General features: G+C 40.7%; 1 protein-coding gene across 1 annotated transcript in view; it reads left to right on the top strand.

Moving 5' to 3' along the window:
• PPP1R42 (protein phosphatase 1 regulatory subunit 42) overlaps positions 1-4,809 on the top strand; it is a 52,718-nt gene extending 47,909 nt beyond the window's left edge. Inside the window, exon 9 of the mRNA XM_089654270.1 lies at positions 2,294-4,809. Coding sequence (XP_089510396.1) covers positions 2,294-2,378 — 85 coding nt within the window. The 3' untranslated portion in view covers positions 2,379-4,809. The remainder of the gene's footprint in view (positions 1-2,293) is intronic.
• The last annotated feature ends 16,962 nt before the right edge of the window (positions 4,810-21,771 follow it).

Here is a 21,771-nt window from a genome sequence, read left to right as displayed (position 1 = left end):
ACACATGCATATATGTGCTTTGGTGTACACGGGTACATAAAATACAATTGTGAAGAACATAAGTATTGCTGTGCAGTCCAAAATGAGAGCAGTCATTCTGGGGCCATCATTCACTGTTAACTATAAAATGATAACCTGTAAAGGCTTTTAAAGCGTCACCAATGGAATATTTGGGGTACTAACGTTTTTCATAATTTTGTGGCCACAAACTATTTAAAGGCTTTACATATTTGTCTATTTTTTTTATACAACCTCATATTTTATATTTTTCCAACAAATTGCAGATTATATTGTGTTGGTGTGCAAGAAAATTAATTTGAGTGTATGTTTTACTCAAAATATAGATTTGATAAACTAGCTCAAATATTGGGGGATTTACTAAAACTGGTGCACTCAGAATCTGAGACAGCGGTGCATGGTAACCAATCAGTTTCTAACGTCAGCATGTTCAATTAACCTCCCTGGCGGTATTCCCAAGTGTAGCTCGGGGTAAAGTTTCACCACCACAAGCGGTAACCCCGAGCTACACTCGGGAATACCCTGCAATGCTGCTCCGGGATCTCTTCTTCACTTACCTTGTCCTGCGCTCCTGAAATGTCCTCCCTGCAGTGTCCCCTGCAATGTCCTCTGGCGGATGCCGGCATCTGTCTTCTGGATTCCGTTTCCTGCGACGTTGGGACGTATGGGGACGAAACTGGCGGGAAATTTGAAAGTTGTAAAAGTGACATTCACTAAATTCACTAAAATCACATAGTATAACATTACTATATCAAAGCATTTCACATACATTTTGTCCCTATTACTTTGTCCTGTGCCCTGCCTGCATTATTACTGTTCTTTCTGCCTGGAAACTGAGAAATGTCAATGGCGTCCAAAAAGTGTTCCTTTAGGTCAAAATCGGTTTTAGACCAGCTAGAGATCAGCGATAGTAAATCAGAACCACTTGCAGAATTGAGTGATAATGATTCGTGGGGAAATTCGTCATCAGACACTGAAAACGATTTTGCGACTTTGCTCAGTGATGTGCGAACTTGGAGCTCTATTTCAAATTTCAGTGTTTTTGGTTTGATTATATTATTGAATTCAATTTATTATTATTATTATTATATTATTTTTTATGATTATTTATTAAATTATAATTTATGATTTCGTGTTTCAAATTTTATCATACTCTTTTGCGACTTTGCTCAGTGATGTGCAGGGGCGGACTGACCATTTTAAAACTCGGGCACTGCCCGAGGGCCCGGGGTCAGTAGGGGGCCCGTGGTACCTTTTTCATAGGCTTTTTTGAGTTTGGGCAAGGACACAGGGGCCCCATGATCCCCTATTGCCTGGAGGCCCCATGAGTTGTCAGTCCGCCCCCGGTGATTTGCGAACTTGGCGCTATATTTCAAATTTCAGTGTTTTTGGTTTGATTATATTATTTAATTAAATGTATTATTATTATATTGTTATTTTTTTTTGTTAATTTTGTGTTTCAAATTTTAACATACCCGGGGTGTTTACTAGACTCTTGTTCGGACAGATTTCAGTGAGTTATTCCTAAAAATTACAGGCCTACAATAAAAAATACATATTTCCATGCAAAAAAATGTACCGCTTTGAGCACAGAAATATGGACATAATCAGACCGCTAGGGAGGTTAAGCTTTCACAATAAAACCTGGAAGCTGATTGGTTTCTATGCAGTTTCACCAGAATTTGCACCATGCAGGTTTAGTAAATAACCCCTGTGTGACATAAGAAATTGCTACTGCCAACATTGTATTCTACAGGTCTCTGCTTTCAGAAAATATATAATGGTTTGGGGATTTAGATTTTTTTTAGATAATTATCTTCAGGCCTAATTTTGAATGCAAAAAAAAAAAAAAGTACAAAGTCTCCAGTCCTGAAAAGTCAAAATGACCAGTTTTGAAGGGACGTCTGTTCCTGTATAATATTTGACTATAAACTGTGAACTGGGATATTCTGTCTACAATACTAGGTGCGACTATAAGAAATGCATTAAAGTAGAGATTCGTATGATTCCTGGTAGAAGCAATTTGTTCATTCTTTTAGTTACACATAAGAAGTATAAGTCATTGCTTGCCAAGACCTGTCTATAAACTTCTATTCAATAAATAACTGTGCCTTCCAGAATCCCAAGTATCTTGACATGTATTGTGAGAAAGATTAATTTGTGGCTATCTGTGTAATACCAATTTGTCATTAGCATTGGGGTTTTGTCTGTTTATTGTTTCAGTCTGAGCTGTGTAATTAGGTTTGTAATGTTGTGGTTTGTTTTGTCATTACAGGCAATTAGCTGTAAAGGATCCTGCAAGCTCACTGCCTGGACAAGACGTTCTTGAACCACACCTACACAGTCAAGTAGTGCTTTGAGTACATGAAGAAATGTGCGCTGCACCATCCACCTCCACTACATAAAGTAGCATAGCCAGCTAGTTCACCCACTGCAGCTCCAAGCAAACAGAGTTACTAAAGGAGTATGTTTTAAAACTGAAGCATAGCCAAACTGATTTTTATATATTTGCACAGTAAAAATTAGGTTGCCTTCAATAATGTTTGCCCCATCTCTGGCTGCTGCAGCATTTATTAAAGATGAATTCCAGATATGGCAATTTTCACATAGTTATATATTGGTACAGCTGGCATCAATGTAATGTATGTGTCATGCCAGGGGCGGACTGACCATTTGGAAACTCGGGCACTGCCTGAGGGCCCGGGGTCAGTAGGGGGCCCCATGAGATGCCCCTGGTACCCTTTTCATAGGCTTTTTTGAGTTTGGGCAAGGACACAGGGGCCCCCAGATCCCCTATTGCCCGGGGGCCCCATAAGTTGTCAGTCCGCCCCTGCCAGGTGCAATCCCATGGAAGCTAGAAATGACTGTATTAGGCACAGCTACTATAGTGATCACTAGTTTCTGGGTCCCATGCTGAGTGCCTGCCCTACTGTATTGTGAACACAGGATGTTGCTCACTCAGCATGGGCGCTTGTCAGGGAAAACTTTGCATTATCTCAGTGAAATTTGATGAGGTGGAGAGGCAGGTTGGTGATTTCACGATGTCAATGTGTCCAATGACAGAACGCTTTGCATTTATTGAGAAAATGCAAAGTGTTCTCTGAATGGCAACCGTGTCAAGCAGGAAACCTCCTTTGTTCAGTAAGTGGCAGTGCAGCCTGTCAACACAAGACCCAGAAGCCAGTGGCAATCATTGTAGTAGTGGAGTCTAGTACAGTGATTTCCAGCTTCCTCAGGGATCCCACAGATATGACATATACATACTTACACTGTTCCAATGTAAAATTTGCCATACCTGGAATTCAGATTTAAATATACTTTTATTCAGCTTCAGTCTCCTGTTGGTGTGTAACATCTGGCACTGAAACTTGTAGTTCCAGCTGTAGTACAGATATCACAGGAGGCCCGCACCTCCTCCATTCATCACACCTTGCTTTCAATGAAAAGAATGCATGGCTTTTTTTTCTGAATGGAGGAGGTCATGAGCGAGCAACCCCCTGTGATATCTGTATTGCATTCGGAACTCCAAAGCTCCATGATGCTCTTTAGGTGCAGACGGGAGACTGCAGAATGGGTAAAAATAAATGTTTTAACAAATGCTGCAGCAGCTAGAGATAGGGCACTTTTCATTGAAGGTAACTTATTTTCACCGTGAAAACATATAAAAAATCTTTTTGGACATACTTGTATGTATTTAAAATACCCAAAATAAACATAGTGAAAACAATATGTAAGCTTTCTTAGCTGACCTCTTCGTTTGAAAATACTACTTTGCGCAGACCTCCATTGCTTTATTCTTATACTTGGGTCTGTGAGCACCATAAACAGCCAGGCAACCAGCATTCTCAGAAGAAGGTCAGCAGTGGTGCTTCCTATATTTCTCTCAGTACAGGTTTTCTTTTAGGGGAAATTTATAAAATAAAATGCTTTTAACCTGACAATTAATAATCACACCTTTAATCAATCATTTGCAAAACATGTTCTTCTACTTAAAGCTGAACTCCAGGCAAACAGCTAAATACACAGATGAAATGCATTTAAGGGAGGTGGTTTGCCCACCAAAGAATTAATATTTATGTCCATACGGCTGTGATATTTGCACAGCTCTGCTAGACAGCATAGCCTAACAGGGCAAGTGGCCTGAATTTTTCCTCTTACAGATCTCCATCACACTGCTAGGCTGCGTGTGCGTGCTGCCAGTGAATAGTAAAAGCAGCAGCCCATACAGATATTCTCTCTGTCACTCTGCTCACTCCTTCTATCCTCATACCACTTGTACTATAGCACAACCGATTGCCTTTTTGTGATGCTTCTCCCCCAGTCTGAGCTTTGCTTTACAGTAGACTGCAAGAGGCGGGTTAAATTCAGATACATACACTCCTTGCATAAAAATATAATTTTAATGGTGTGTTAAAGGATACAGAGCTGCATTATTTGTGTCTTTGCTTCTGACCAAAGTTCAGCTTTAAATGAGTAGCTGTGGTTTCAGATGTAATCTACAGTGCCCCCTGCGGAAGAAATGTATCTCCATACAACCACTTGGACATATTGCACAGGTGCCAGGAGTCAAGAGAACCTTTATGTGAAAACCTTTTTTGTAAATAATAGAGTATAAAAAAGGAAAAAGAAACACTTTCCTTAGTTTTAGTACCTTGTAACATGTTTATTTTGCTTTCAGGATTTTCATGTTAAGTTACATTCTTAAATACTTCTGTTTGCTGAATGAAGCTGTGCAGTGCAATGCACAGCAACATGAATATTGTATTTATTAAATACTTTGTGTTACAATGATCTGTTATTGCTTTTCTTCATTATTTCAGTGTTGGCTAATATTTTATGGTGTTGTTCTTATTTACTCAGTAAATAGGTATTTAAGCAGTAGTAAACAGATTTTGTTGTTCATTGAGGATACAGGATTCAGAGACAATTACATTATACTGTGGGCAAATTAAAAAACATTTTGATAGAATGCTTCCCACCCACAGTAGGCCTCATTTGTTTGCTACTGTTCTAGGTGGATGGACTGCTTTTCTCTGTTGAGAAAATTTTTACTATTTTTTTCTAGCCATTTTTTCTTTTTTCAAGATAATTTTTTTGTTCAATCATGTCTTTTCTACATGCTGCTTGAGTTGGTCTCTTTCTGCAGCTTTCTGGATTAGTGTATCTTCAGCAATAGCTTTGGAGGCCCTACCCAGACCTCGTGGACTGTGTGATTGAGGGGTCTGCTTGGACTGTTAAGTTCAGGCTTTGTGTGTTGTGTTAGTAAACCATGGAGGGATTTCCAGGTCTAGAACTGTGGCACAGCCTCTGGTGTGACCTTTTCACCAAATATGCACTTTGTGAGCAACAAGTGTTACATAGTTGGTAAGGTTAAATAGAGACACCAGTCCATCCAATTTAATCTGCAACTGGGTCTATTAGAATCATTTGGTGCTATTATCCCTACATTTTGTTTTCTACTGAAATTTTAAAGCACTGAGGGACTGAAGGCTGAACCATTAGATGGAGTGCCGTGCACACACACTCTTGTGTCTGCCATTCAAAGTGAGTTGGCACCTTCCTGCCACTGCTGCAAAGAGACAAACGGTTCCACCTAGAGTGATCTGGTCGCCGCCAGCCGTTTGAATCTTTCCTGCTCTTGCTGACAGTTTTTGAATACCCTAGGTTTTACTTTTTATTTTGAGCAAAGTTGTTCCTGCTTGCAGTGCCACATGTCTGATCCTAAGCACACAAGAAGCAGTCCAGGTGTACCGGGTCCCTCCAGGTCATGATCCACTAATAGTTCTGGAGTGGCCTGCAGTATGCCCTCTCAAGAGCCTGACTCCAGCAACCTAGAATGCCGTCCCCTGCTTGAGTTCCTACATTCCTTCGGAGTGTGAACTGTCTGCAGCCTTGGAGCCTTCTAATGCGGAAGCTGTATCTGATGAACAGTCCCAAAAACCCTTGTCAGATGATGACTCTAAGGAGCCGCAAACAGCTGCTGTATCTTCCAGGCTAGGAGGGACTGTGTGGGACCATGTGTTTAAGGATCCTATAGATTAGCACATGGAGAATATTTCCATAATCTTGTTTTCTCTGGCAGGCCCAGCATTGAAACCTGCCATGACTGTGTTGCTAGTTTGTCAAACATTAGCGTAATGGACCAGACTCAAGAGAAAGTATTCCAGCTTCCCATTGTAATATTCCCCTGTTTGTAAAGCGCATAAAGCTCATGTCAGCAGCCCTGAACTACAGCATACATGAGTTGGTGGATATCTTCCATCTTGTTATCATATAAGAAGATCCCTCAAACCTGCAGATAAGTCTTCTTCAGCATGAAGGGACACCCCACTTTCTATAGTGAAGGGAGTACAGTTAGTCTTTGCCAACACCAGTACTGATTGCAGATGCCTGGGTGCAGGAGGCAGTTTCCATAGTCTACAAACTAGAGTTGTGCTTTCACGTGTCATGTCTTCCAATCCTCCTGTGTCACTACACAGATTAGCAGACCTCCATGCAGTCCTTGCAGATCTTTTTCGATCAGGGGATTACTGTCCCGGTTTCTACGGCAGAAAGGTTTCAACAATTTTATTTCCAACCTTTTCACAATTCCCAAACTAAAGGGGGGCATCCATTCCTATCTTGGATGTCAAGGCACTGGGGGGTTGATTTACTAAAACTGGAAAGTACAAAATCTGGTACAGTTCTGCATAGAAACCAATCAGCTTCCGGGTTTTTTTTTTTGCGAAGCCTAATTGAACAAGCTGAAGTTAGAAGCTGATTGGCTAGCATTCATAGCTACAGAAAAGTTTGCACTCTCCTGTTTTAGTAAATAAACCCCTGAATGTCTTCATTTGGTCCTAAAAAATCCTAAAGGTCTACTATAGCCTCCCTCAGGACATGTACTACCATGTTCCTATATTATCAGTACAACAGTTATTCCTTAACTTTGTGCACTTCCTTTGTGTGGCATTGTCTTCTTTAGAGTGTGAGAGAATTATGGTCTTTTTTTCTCTGTACTACTTTGTTACAAAAGAAAAGGTATGCAGGGAGTAAGAGGGGTTATACCGGGCTGGTCATTGTTTTTTCATTGCCAATGCCCAAATCTTTTTGTAGGTGGCAATATAAAACAACAATCTCTGAATCTTGTGTCCCTCAATGAACTCCAAGAAAAGGATTTTACAGTGAGTACAAAAATCCAATTTATTATACTATTTACTATACTATTATACGCAAAATATATACAGTTGTGTTCAAAATAATAGCAGTCAGACATCACTAACCTGATCAATCACTGTTTTTGGTAGAAATGATATTTCTACATGGCAAATAATTTACTAGCAGGTGTAGTAGAGTAATAGAAATCCAACAGACACAACAGTCATGACATGCATGCTGCTGATTCTGTGTAATTGAATCACTAATTGAAAGGGGCATGTTCAAAATAATAGCAGTGTGGAGTTTTATTAGTGAGGTCATTCATTCTTTGAAAAACAGGTGGCAATTATTGCCCTTATTTAAGGAAGGAAGGCAGCAAATGTTGTACTTGCTGGTTACAGTGCATTTCTCTCTGAAATTCTGAGGAAAATGGGTCGTCCCAGACATTGTTCAGAAGAACAGCGTACCTTGATTATAAAGTTGATTGGAGAGGGGAAAACATATAAAGAAGTGCAGAAAATGATAGGCTGCTCAGCTAAAATGATCGCAAATGCTTTAAAATGGCAACCAAAACCTGAAAAACGTGGAAGACGGCGAAAAACTACCATTCAAATGGATAGAATAGCCAAAATGGCAAGGACTCAGCCAACAATCAGCTCCAGGAAGATCAAAGAAGGTCCAAAGTTACCTGTGAGTACTGTTACAATTAGAAGACGCCTATGTGAAGCCAAGCTATCTGCAAGAAGCCCCCACAAAGTCCCACTGTTGAAAAAAAGACGTGCTGAAGAGGTTACAATTTGCCAAAGAGCACATTGACTGGCCTAAAGAGAAATGGCGCAACATTTTGTGGACTGATTAAAGTAAGATTGTTCTTTTTGGGTCTAGTGGCCGGAGACAGTTTGTCAGACGACCCCCAAACACTGAATTCAAGCCACAGTACACTGTGAAGACAGTGAAGCATGGTTGCGCAAGCATCATGATATGGGGATGTTTCTCATACTACGGTGTTGGGCCTATTTATCGCATACCAGGGATCATGGATCAGTTTGAATACATCAGAATACTTGAAGAGGTCATGCTGCCTTATGCTGAAGAGGAAATGCCCTTGAAATGAGTGTTCCAACAAGACAACGACCCCAAACACACCAGTAAACGTGCAACATCTTGGTTCCAGACCAACAAGATTGACGTTATGGAGTGGCCAGCCCAATCCCCGGATCTCAATCCAATAGAAAACTTGTGGGGTGACATCAAAAATGCAGTTTCTGAGGCAAAACCAAGAAATAAAGAAGAACTGTGGAATGTAGTCCAATCATCCTGGGCTGGAATACCTGTTCACAGGTGCCAGACGTTGGTTGACTCCATGCAACACAGATGTACAGCAGTTCTCAGAAACAGTGCTTATACAACTAAATATTAACCTCCCTGGCGGTATGATTATTTCAGATTTTTGGTGCTGAAAGCGGTACCATTATTTTGCATGGAAATATGTATTTTTTTATTGTAGGCTGTAATATTTAGGAATAACTCACTGACATCTGTCCAAAAAAGGGTCTATTAAACATCCCGGGTAGGATAAAATTTGAAACACAAAATCATAAATTATAATTTAATAAATAATCATAAAAAATAATAATATAATAATATTACATTTAATTCAATAATATAATCAAACCAAAAACACTGAAATTTGAAATATAGCGCCAAGTTCGCACATCGCTGAGCAAAGTCGCAAAATTGTTTTCAGTGTCTGATGACGAATTTCTCCACGAATCATTATCACTCAATTCTGCAAGTGGTTCTGATTTACTATCGCTGTTCTCTAGCTGGTCTAAAACCGATTTTGACACTTTTTTTGACGCCATGGACTTTTCTAAGTTTCCAGGCAGAAAGAACATTCAAAATGCAGACAGGGGACAGGACAAAGCACTAGGGACAAAATGTATGTGAAATGGGTTGAAACAGCAATGTTTTACTATGTAAAATCGTTTTGAAAAAAATGACATTTTTTTTAAATTTTCAAATTTCCCGCCGACGTCACAGGGACCGGAACACAGGAGTCGGATGCCGGCATCAGCCGGAGGAGATGGCCGGGGATGCTGCAGGGGACACATCATGGGAGCGCAGGACAAGGTAAGTGCTGCAGGGACTCCCTATGCAGCGCCGCATGGTAAGCCTGAGTGTAGCTCGGGGTTACCGCTTTTGGTACAGACATTTTACCCCGAGCTACACTCGGGAATACCGTTGGGGAGGTTAATTAAGTGATTCAAAGGAAAGCAAAATCTTCAAACATTTTTCAGTTTATATAGTGAACGTTTGAGTTTGTAAAGAGGAATACAAACACTGTTATTTTTTTGAACAGTCTAATATTCACTTTTCTTCAATTTTTTTAGAGAAATAACACAAATTTGATATATTTTTCTTCATGTTTTGATTTGGAATAGAATGTGTAGTGTTCCCAATGCATTTGTGTGTATGGAAATAAAAGCTATTAGAAGGATTTTGAGCTTTATTCACTTTTTTCAACACATTGCTATTATTTTGAACACAACTGTACATTCCCACATCCAAAGACATATTTAAAAGCCCCTCTACCATTAAAGCTGAAATCCAAGGACAAAAACTTTTCGTTAAAAATATTTATCAATATTAACAAAGGATATAAATTCACTTTTTGCATACAAACATGTTAACAAACCCAGTTTTTATGTTGTCATAGAAGTGACGATATCATGCACATAGCCTATGCAAAGAGCAGAGCTGTGGGAAGGATGCCAATGCACATTGCATTGATGTGCCCAGAGTTTAGTATTACATTATAATAATAATATAGGCTATAACTGTTTTTTTAAATAACAAACATGTTATTTAGCATACTTACCGGTTCTGTGCAATGGTTTTGCACAAAGCAGCCCCATTCTCCTCTTCTCAGGTCCCCCGCTGGTGACCCTGGCTCCTCCTCTCTGCTGAGTGCCCCCATAGCAAGCCATGCATGCTTGCTGAGAAGCTCAGCCCCACCCCCCCACTGACTGTGATTGAATGAGGAGGGAGAGAGTGGAGAAAGCCTCTGCTCTCATGCACATCGCTGGATCAGGCTCAGGTAAGTATAAGGGGGCGGGGGACCTGCATGCAGAAGGTTTTTTACAAAAAATCTTCTTCCTTTAGAGCCACTTTAAAGTAGTAGTAAACCACAACTAAAAAAAAATCTTGCACAAGGTAATGACATAATGTGCTAGTATGCATCACATACTAGCACATTATGAAAGACTTGGCTTAGAAAGAAGCCCTCCATCGGCATGCTGTCACTTCTGCAGAAGCTTCCATCTTCACCCAGTCTTCCTTCCGGGTTCATGAGCTCTGGCCATCTGACTGGCCGAGCCGCGATGACGTCACTCCCGCGCATGTGTGCGGGAGTCCCGGACCATGACACAGTACTCTGAAGGAACAGCATGGGCATGCTGTTTCTTCACAGAGTGCATGCGCTGGCTCTCAAAAAGAGCGAATATCTCCTGAATGGTGCATGTTTAGGAGATATTCATTTTAACTATAGGTAAGATTTATAAAAGTATAAAAAAAGATTTTACTACCGCTGTAGGGAAATATGGTATGCCATTTCAGTTTTCTAGGCTTAGTGTCGGTTCACTCCGGAATCGTATAGGAATGCGTTCCTGTGCAATTCCTGTGTGAATCAGTATTGGCTGGGCCAGAATGTTGTAACTTTCATGCATGCCCACTGGACTTAATTCATCCTGGCACCCAGCAGATGCCAGGATAGTACACAAAAGAACTTTTGAGGAGAAACGTAGGAAGCCCTTATCTGCTATATTAATAAAAAACCTTTCCAAATTACAATTTTTTTTGCTAATGTTCTGCTTTAATTGACTAAGCTGTTTTTCTCCTGTTATTTTCTTGTTACCATGTGTAAAGGCTCAATCCACAGTTGCATAACATCCTTTAATATCCTGCTCTGTAGGTAGTGGACTTTTACCATTGCTTTTGCTACTACAATCCTCTAGTTATTTTAGCAGCTGTTTTGATAAAATCAATGTAAATGTCAATTCACAAAGATTACCAGGCAGGTTATCGCTCACTAAAATAACACAGGCTGGTGATAACTGTGAGTTTCTACAGGTGTCTGCAGGAAAAGGTGTTGTGTGATGTAGTGATTGCTTTGATAAATCTGTGGGATCTGTAATCACGTGAGAACAGTACCATATACAGTATGTGCAGATGTGCATACATTTATTGACAGTGACATTTTTTTGTGCCAATTAAAGGAAAGCTAAACCCAAGAACAAAAATGTTATATAAGTGTAACTTACCAGTCCTCAGATGCGGTAGCTACATTAGTTTTCATGCTAAGAACATTTTCGGCAAGCACAGAAAATACCTGATCTTGCTAGAAATGCAGTGTCCTTGTCACTTCCTGATAGCAGAGCCCATCTAAGGACTTGTAAGCTATAGTATATTGCTTTGTCTTTAGGTATTTTTTATTTTATTTATTTCAGGTACTTGTATAGCGCCATCAATTTACGCAGCGCTTTTACATATATATTGTACATTCACATCGGTCCCTAACCCTCAAGGGGCGTACAATCTAAGGTCGCTAACTCACATTCATATACTAGGGCCAATTTAGACAGGATCCAATTGACCTACCAGCATGTCTTTGGAGTGTGGGAGGAAACCGGGGTACCTGGAGGAAACCCACACAGGCACAGGGAGAACATGCAAACTCCAAGCAGGAGGTGCCGTGGCTGGGATTCGAACCAATGACCTTAGTACTGCTAGGCGAAAGTGCTAACCATTTGGGCACTGTGCTGCCCAGGTATGCTTTAAATCAATGGATCAAGCATGGCACATGCACTGTACATTTTAATGGAATATCCTTGGCTTCTATCCCTTTTCCAAGGAACTTTGTAATGTTAGTAGACTCTCATAAACCTGTGCTTTGTCCTTACGTTTTATACAGCTGCTGTACTAGATCAAAATGTGATCTAAGATATAACTTATATAAATACAGCGTTCAGCCAAGCTACAAAAAGTCCCTGCAAAGTAAGAAAAAAAAAATATATAAAGAAACCATTATATATACTAATTATGTGCTCAACGCTATATACAAAAATACCCATAGTTTATACATAAAACCACATTATTATATATAAAACAAACTAGTATAAAAAGTCCAAAAAATGTGTAAAAGTCCCAAATAATGTGCCGTATGCAAGAAAAAGTGCCGTAGCCTCCCTGGCGGTATTTCCGAGTGTAGCTCGGGGTAAAGTTTCAGTACCAAAAATGGTAACCCCGAGCTACACTCGGGCTTACCATGCGGCGCTGCTCCAGCATCTGTTCTTCACTTACCTTGTCCTGCGCTCCCGCGATGTCCCTCCTGCAGTGTCCCCGGCAATGTAATCCGGCGGATGCCGGCATCTGTCTGCTGGGTTCCAAGCGTCGGGACGTACAGGGGACGGAACGGCGGGAAATTTGAAAATGACAAAAAGTGACATTCACTCAATACACTAAAATCACATAGTAAAACATTACTGTATCAAACCATTTCACATACATTTTGTCCCTAGTGCTTTGTCCTGTGCCCTACCTGCATGTTTACTGTTCTTTCTGCCTGGAAACTGAGAAATGTCCATGGTGTCCAAAAAGTGTCCCTTTAGGTCAAAAGCGGTTTTAGACCAGCTAGAGATCAGCGATAGTAAATCAGAACCACTTGCAGAATTGAGTGATAATGATTCGTGGAGAAATTCATCATCAGACACTGAAAACGATTTTGCGACTTTGCTCAGTGATGTGCGAACTTGGAGCTCTATTTCAAATTTCAGTGTTTTTGGTTTGATTATATTATTGAATTCAATTTATTATTATTATATTATTTTTTATGATTATTTATTAAATTATAATTTATGATTTCGTGTTTCAAATTTATCATACTCGGGATGTTTACTAGACTCTTGTTCGGACAGATTTCAGTGAGTTATTCCTAAAAATTACAGGCCACAATAAAAAAAATACATATTTCCATGCAAAAAAATGTACCGCTTTGAGCACAGAAATATGGACGTAATCAGACCGCTAGGGAGGTTAATGTCCCATGTGCTTTACAACCACTGTTGCACTTTCCACTTTAAGGCTTCATGCACATTAGCGTTTTTTTAAGCTCCAGAAGCTATTATCAGCAATTTTTTTTCTGCTCCTAGAAGCTAAATAGTGTTCTCCTATGTGTCCATGCACACTGCTTTAGGTTATTAGTATTTTTTGAGCTTCGTCATCTAGGAGTAGAAAAAAATTGTTTTTGGAGAGTTTTTCCAGCAGAAAAAAATGCTAAATGCTCCTAAACGCTCCTAAAAAACTCCTAACAGCTCTTCTAACTTTTGTTTTTTTTCCTGTACATGTACTGTAAAAATGCTAATAAACCACTAACGCTCCTGAACACTACTAAAATGCTACTAAAAACCGCTATTACCAGCGTTTTTTCATCCATCATTTTTCCCAGCATTTTTTGCATGGAGCCTAAGCCTTCAATCACCATGTGCAACCTCCACCTTCACAAACCACTCACCAGATATATAGACCCACTGCTGTTTAGGGTCAAAACACACTTAGGATCACGGGAAGGTTCCACCACCCCTCCACCTCTCATATTGAACAGCCTCGTGTCAGTCGTCTTCCTCTCCAGGTCTGCACCACATATCTCATCTAAGGGGTTCCAATATAGTTCTTTACTCATCATCCAGACCAGTCCGCTAATCACATAACTCTCCTTTTATTCTCACATAGATGCTGGCATAGGGATAAAATCCAGTAAAACTTTCATAGTGTAACACTGTTTATTAATTAAAAGCATATATAAAGGCAATAAAACTCACAATGCCTCATGCTGTCTCCCAGCACTAAGATCAATCACTCAAAGTTTGTCTCCACCACTCAGCCTGGTGCAAGCCCAACACTGCCTGCAGGATGATGCCATGTATAGCTCCGCTCCAACACACTTTTCACCGTAACGGCCTCATCAGGATGCAAACCCCTAAGGGGAGAGAAGCGGTGCAAACCCTGTAGAGTAAGAAGATTGAAGCAATGCTGTTGAATAAGCAAGGTGGAGGAACCCTCCTGTGATCTTAAGTGTGTTTTGATCCTAACAGGCAGTGGGTCTATATATCTAGTGAGTAGTTTGTGAAGGTTCAAGCAGGAAGTTGAAAATAAGTGAGCGCTCAATCAACACAGGGAATAGCGACCATACACCAAAGGCACCATATAAGACCTTCAGGTAAACAGTAATATACTAAAAGGGTGCAGCGCTGGTAAAAATCACAAATATAATGTAGATATGCTAAATTCATATATAGATAATTAATCATCAATAAGGTGACATTGTGCAAATTCATATGCAACTAGAATCTGTGACTAATATTGCAAAACAAAAAAAAAATTTTGAGCATACCAAAAGGTGACAGTGTGGTTGAAATCACAGACGGACGCATAGACGTCCACAAATTAATGAGCCTTGTATATAAATAGATAAGTAAGGTGACATTGTGCAAGCATATATGCCACTATATTATGTGGCTAATATCGTGAAAGATCTATAACCAATCCAAATGAGTCCAAAAAATGTGAACAAGATCGCTGATGATCCTCAGGCGTCCAATAACCGGAAACGTGAAAAAGGTGAGAAAATAAGGTAAAGACTGCGCACTCACCAGATACGCAATCTTTATGCGCATTTGTATATCATAAAAACGCATCGGACGCCCTCACATAGGTCTGGTCAGATCCGGTCATGTAGCCTCCACTGCTTCATAATCCATACTCCAATAGCATACGCTCTGCAATCATGATGAGCTCCCACAGGGGCTCAAAAAACAGAGGAAGCCAATAGTGTAGTATGTCAAGGATATTTATTCCAAAGTTCAGGCAGATGGGTATAAAAGAGTAATACTGACCAAATCAGGATGGCCGCCGGGACTCCTCGTGGTGCCGGCGGTGTAGCGTCAATCAGCTGTAGCTATACTCTGACGCGTTTCGAGCTATGGCTTGTAGTCATAGGGATTCAACTTACCTATGAGTAGGTAGGCAAATGGGACACTACGGCACTTTTTCTTGCATTAGGCACTTTATTAGTAATATATTATCTATACATGAAACAAAGCTCCCCCGATCATAGCAGTGTAGCCTCCCCAGCACCTTAAAGCCTCTCTTCAAAAACAATATTCAAGATTTAGACTCCATGCACACTAGTGTTTAGCATTATACACTAAAAAAATGCTGGTAATAGTATTTTTAGTAGTATTCAGAAGTGTTTAGGAGCGTCAGCATTTTATTAGTGTTTTTACAGTACATGTAGAGGGAAAAAAAAGCTAGAAAAAAGCTGTTAGGAGCGTTTTAGTAGCGCTTAGGAGCATTTAGCCTTTTTTTCTGCTGGAAAAACACTCCAAAAAACTCTACAAAACAATTTTTTTCTGCTCCTAGATGACTAAAGTAGTGTGTATGGACACATAGGATAACACTAGCTTCAAGGAGCAGAAAAAAAATGCTAATAAATAATAAAGCTCAAAAAAACTCTAGCGTGCACGGAGCCTTAGATACAAATAGAAAACATAGAGAAAAAAGAAACAAAGAAGGAAGAAGTACAGAACACCAGATAAAAGGACGGCACAACATACCAAGTCAGAGTGGGGGAGAGTAGGTAAAGGAAAGAAAGGCCAGAGGAGTCAAAATCAACCTGTGAGGAGTCACCTAAACTCTTCAGAGAATGAGTATTCATTCCAGTAAAACCATGTTACAGCATTGTTCTTCCCTGCCTTGTACTGTACTTGTCAGCTCCAACAATACATTAAATATCTTCAATTCGATGGAACCATTGTTGAATTGAAGGGGTAGTGGCTGACTTCCAGTTTGCAGGGATGCAGTAGCTGGAAGTGTTGGATGGGCACAATAGACTTTATTGGAAGGTTGTGGGGCCATCCCTATGCTCTGGCATAGGGATGTACAAAGAAGTATTGTTTTGCTAAAGAGAGAACCCTACCCACTCTTACTTGAAGCATGAGCTCAGCCTTATTAAACTGCATCCTTGGTATTGATAGAATCACCATAGTTGTAACAGTCATAACCCATGTGGAGAAAGTGAAAATATGTAACCACTTCTCTTGCTTAGCATGCCATGACTGTCAAGCATTGAAGGTATTCACATACACAGTAAACCTTCCATGGGCACCCAGTGATCCTAAAGCTCAACTACAGTAAAAAATAAAATTTAAATTGTGCACTTGTTTGTCAGTTACCTTACTCCTCAGTCTTGATTCCAAACACCTCTCCCTAAGCCATCCTGCCGTATAATGGATCAATGTTACAGTTCACTCTATGACCCAAACTAATTGTCCTGGAGACCAGACATCTTTCTTGTTATCTTCTTGGGTACTAGTCTCCTCACCATCCACATGGGATCTCCTGCCTCTGGAGCCTATGAGAGTGAACTCAGGCCGCTTGGAGTTACGCCTCCACCAATAGTAGGTGTACACATTATGCTGCAGTGATGTGGACACCCAAAGAGGAAGCCCCAGGAACTAAACAGAAGAAGAGAGAAGGCTTGTCACATAGCTGTGGTCTCAGGTAAGTAAAATGGGAATTTGGGTAGGTATTATAGGAGGGTGTTGATGAGTGTGGGAGTGCAAATATCCTGGAGTTGGCCTTTAAAGAAGGAAAAACATGGACTGCAAGACATTCTGGGATCCTGGTTTGGGAAATCACATTTTAAAAATAGCAGCCAGCCCAATTTCAGAAATGGAGACACATCTCTTAATAGGTTGTATTTAGAAACCTAAACAGCTATGTCATTCCAAGTATGAAGAGTTTATGTTTAGACCAGATTGCTTCTCCAAAGAATGCACCTCAATCTTTGTCTTATATGTAACGTGACAAGTGGAAAGAAGTAATAATGTTGATGAAGTTGACCAGTTTATTGACACAGGCTGTAATCCAGCAAGTTGTTTAATTCCCAGCTCTCAATACATCAGCACAATATCTCTTAATGTTGAGACTCTGTGGAAAATCTTATCTTGCCAATTTGGATCTCTAACAAACGCTGATAACACTTCATACCAAGAAATTATTTCTAATTCTCTATCCTTATGGCAAGTTATATGTTTAAACCTTTTATTTTTCATGCCACCGCAACAAAGAAAATGCCAATGTACAAAAAACAATGTAAATTAGGTGAAGTAATAAAAAAGTAAATTGATACCAAAATGAAAAGAAAGAAGAATGATAACAAAGGGAAGACATGTAAAAAAGGCATAGGGGCTCTAGAGTACGTGATCAAAAGTAATCACCTAGTTATCCTAAAGGTGCCTACTGACACTAGATGATGACGACGTGCATGTTCCAGCTGCCACTGGACATGTTTGTGCCTATGGAGAAAGCAAAGAGATCCCTCCAGAAGTCAGCCTTCTACAGGGATGACTGAATAGGGTTTAGCCAGGAAAAGCTATCTCAGCCAATCGCTTCTTCACCCATGAAAAAGACTTGTACAGTCTACAGATATATCCTACAGATATAAGGACTTTCCCAAGTCTGACCCTTAACAACCAGATCCCCCAATATACACTATATTGCCAAAAGTATTGGGACACCCCTCCAAATCATTAGATTCAGGTGTTCCAATCACCTCCATGGCCACAGGTGCATAAAATCAAGTACGTAGGCATACAGGCTGCTTCTACAAACATTTGTGAAAGAAGCTCAGTGGTACCGTGATAGGCTGTCACCTGTGCAATAAGTCCATCCATGAAATTTCCTTGCTAATAAATATTCCACGGTCAACTGTTAGTGGTATTATAATAAAGTGGAAGCAACTGGAAACAACAGCAACTCAGCCACGAAGTGGTAGGCCACATAAAATTACAGAACGGAGTCAACACATGCTGAAGCGCACAGTGCGCCAACTGTCTGCAGAGTTAATAGCTAAAGATCTCCAAACTTCATGTGGCCTTCAGATTAGCACAACAACAGTGCATAGAGAGCTTCATGGAATGGGCTTTCCATGGCCGAGCAGCTGCATCCAAGCCTTGCATCACCAAGTGCAATACAAAGCATCGGATGCAATGGAGTAAAGCACTGGACTCTAGAGCAGTGGAGATGTGTTCTCTGGAGCGACGAATCACACTTCTCTTATGGAAATCTGATGGATGTGTCTGGGTTTGGCAGTTGCCAGGAGAACGGTACTTGCCTAACTGCATTGCGCCAAGTGTAAAGTTTGGTGGAGGGGGGATTATGTTGTGGGGTTGTTTTTCAGAGGTTGGGCTTGGCCCCTTAGTTCCAGTGAAGGGAACTCTTAAGGCACCACCATGCCAATACATTTTGGATAATCTCATGCTCCCAACTTTGTGGGAACAGTTTGGGGATGGCCCTTTCCTGTTCCAACATGACTGTGCACCAGTGCACAAAGAAAGGCCCATAAAGACATGGATGAGCGAGTTTGGAGTGAAGGAACTTGACTGGCCTGCACAGAGTCCTGACCTCAACCCAATAGAACACCTTTGTGATGAATTAGAGCCAAGACTGCGAGCCAGGCCTTCCGTCCCAATATTGGTGCCTGACCTCACAAGTGGAACTTCTGGAAGAATGGTCCAACATTCCCATAGACACACTCCTAAACCTTGTGGACAGTCTTCTCAGAAGAGTTGAAGCTGTTATAGCTGCAAAGGGAGGGCCAACTCAATATTGAACCCTACAGACTAAGACTTGGATGCCATTAAAGTTCATGTGCGTGTAAAGGCAGGCGTCCCAATACTTTTGGCAATATAGTGTATGTAGGTTCCTTAGCAGCTTATATCTGTAAGAGCATATATACTGAATACCAGGCAAACAATTACTTTGCAGTTTTAATATGACTATGTGACTGGTTTTACTCACAAAAGGTTTTGTATCTCCATCCAGTCCTGAGATTTATACAGCCTTGCCCTACAGCACAGCTTTGTTGGTGACCTGATTTTTCTCCACTCTAATTCAGCTTGGCCACCCCTTGGTCTGTGATTGGACAGTGATGGAGCAACAAAAGACTGATAAGCTTAACCGTCTGCTTCATTCTCCTGTCTCTTTATCTCATTTCCGTACATGTGCATGCATGTCCCCTAAAGCTTGGCTCCTATTGCTGCCCCTTCTTCTCACAGTCTGAATTCAATGGCATAGTGTTATGTAAGATGCTGATATCCAGGCAAACAGTATTAGTTGCAAATGCTTCTAATTATCTTTTAAATAAATGATCATCCCCTGCCAACTATAGACCCATTGCTCTCTTAAACACGGATTGCAAAATTTTTACTAACATTTTAGCAATTTGTTTAGCCTCCCTGCTGCCTAAACTTATTCATAGTGATCAGCTGAGTTTTATTTTGTCAAGATAGGCGGGTGACAATACACGGCGCACAATTGACCTGATAGATGTTCTCCAAAGTACACAGACGCCGGCACTACTCTTGAGTTTAGATGCCCAAAGGGCATTTGACCGCTTGGGATGGCCTTATATGTTTGAGTTATTAGGATATGTTGGAATTCAGGGGCCTTTTTTAATGTTATCAAAGTACTATATTCAAATCCAACGGCTCAAGTTAAATTCCCATACACCATTTCCGCTACTTTCCGTATGTTCAATGGTACAAAGCAGGGGTGTCCCCTGTCCCCACTGCTATTTGTCCTATGTCTTGAGCCATTGGCGGTGGCAATCAGGGCACACCCTGACATAACAGGGGTAGATGTGAAGGGAAGGGAATATAAACGCTCCCTTTTCGTGGATGATGTTCTCCTGACCATAACCAGACCCCATCTGTCTTTACCCCCTCTATATCAATTGCTGCATTCTTTCAGTGACCTCTCAGGTTATAAGATTAATACCTTAAAGACTGAAGCCCTGCCCATAAATGTATTACCTTGTGGTTTAGATGTACTACAACACAATTACCCGTTTCATTGGTGTAATTCCGCTACTAAGTATTTAGGTATCCCTATTACCCCAACTTATGCCCAATTATTTGCAGCTAACTATCTCCCACTGTTCCGGGATATCTATACCCATCTACACCAATGGGATTTGCATAAGATATCTTTCCTAGGCAGAATTAATGTTTTAAAATTGACTGTTCTCCTGAAGCTACTTTACTTCTTTGAAACTTTACCAGTTGTGGTCCCCGTACCCATTTGCAGGCCTTACAACGAGTGTTTTTTTAGTTCATTTGGCACGGTAAAAAAGCTAGGATAGCTCGGCCAGTACTTTTATCCCCTCGACCCTCTGGGGGTTTGGGTGCTCCAGACAATAACAATTATTATTTAGCTACCCATTTAAGACACACACTGTCATGGTTTTCCCAGAAACCCCATACTAGGTGGGCGGAGATTGAACTAAATTACATTCTCCCGATACACCCTTGCTCGCTGTTACATCCCTATCAATACAAAACGTCTCCCCACCCGGTTTTTCAATTGCTGGAATCCATGAAATTCACTCTCAAGATTTGGTCAACTTGTGTGAAGACACACCAATTGCTATCTGTATGCTCCCCATTGTTGAATATATTATATAACCCGGAGATTCCAGATAGTTTGCCTCTCCCGTGCATATACCCCTGGGCAGTTTGTGGTATATTTCAAATACGCCATCTGATCAACCCTGTTTCACGCAGGATTCGATCATTTGAAGAGCTTAGAACCTGGAAACCCGCAATACCCATAATAGACAGATACACCTATTTGCAATTCTGTAATTTTTTCAGCTCACTTAGCTCTCATTTGAGCTTAGAATGTCCTAACGCTTTCGAGAGGATAGTTATTAAAGGTCCTAACCAGCAACATTTAATCACTTCTCTGTATAAATTGATTTTTGATAAGACCTCTGTGATTGAAACCCCACACTGCTCCATGAAAAGGTGGAAAAAGGAACTTAGCTGTTCCATCCCTTTAAATGTTGGCAGGCGATATGGGAATCCACTGCTAAATCCTCTCACTGTGTTGTTTAAAAAGAAAACATTTAACTTATCTGCTACATGCTGGAGATGTGTGGAGGGCATGGGTGCATTGTCTCATATCTACTGGTTTTGCCCACGGATTGTAGGATACTGAAACATGGTTCAAAACGTTTTGGAGCAGGTACTCAATGTTGCCCTTTCCCTAGATCCACTACACTACCTCTCAGGCTTCATATTTTGACGGATGCTAAAGGGTAATACTGCGTTTTTGGAAATCGACTGACACACCTTTCCAGAACCATCTTATCGGAGCAATTTCTGAAATTCTGGATATGGAATACCTTACGGCTCTGGTGGGAGACCAATCTGGTAACTTCCATTCTATCTGGGGGGCGTGGGACCATTCCCCCTTTGGTAGGTTCTCTCTGTCCCCCCACGCCCTCCACGTCCTCTCCTACATGACCCGCATCTCATGTTGCATCTGATCTGCCGTTGATTATTGTTTCTGTTTCTCATTTGATGATATGCAGGCTTCTAACAACTTATGTCTTTATATTCCTTGAATCCCATGCTGTTCATACATGATTGTGTCTTTCTGTATGCTGCTTTTTCTTTGTTGTTTTCTCTTTTCTTTTGTATTAATGATAGCCTT

Source organism: Staurois parvus, unplaced genomic scaffold (assembly GCF_062004578.1).
Source record: "Staurois parvus isolate SC_StPar_1 unplaced genomic scaffold, SC_StPar_1.0 ptg000748l, whole genome shotgun sequence".
NCBI lineage: Eukaryota > Metazoa > Chordata > Amphibia > Anura > Ranidae > Staurois > Staurois parvus.
This window is presented reverse-complemented; position numbering and strand designations above follow the sequence as displayed.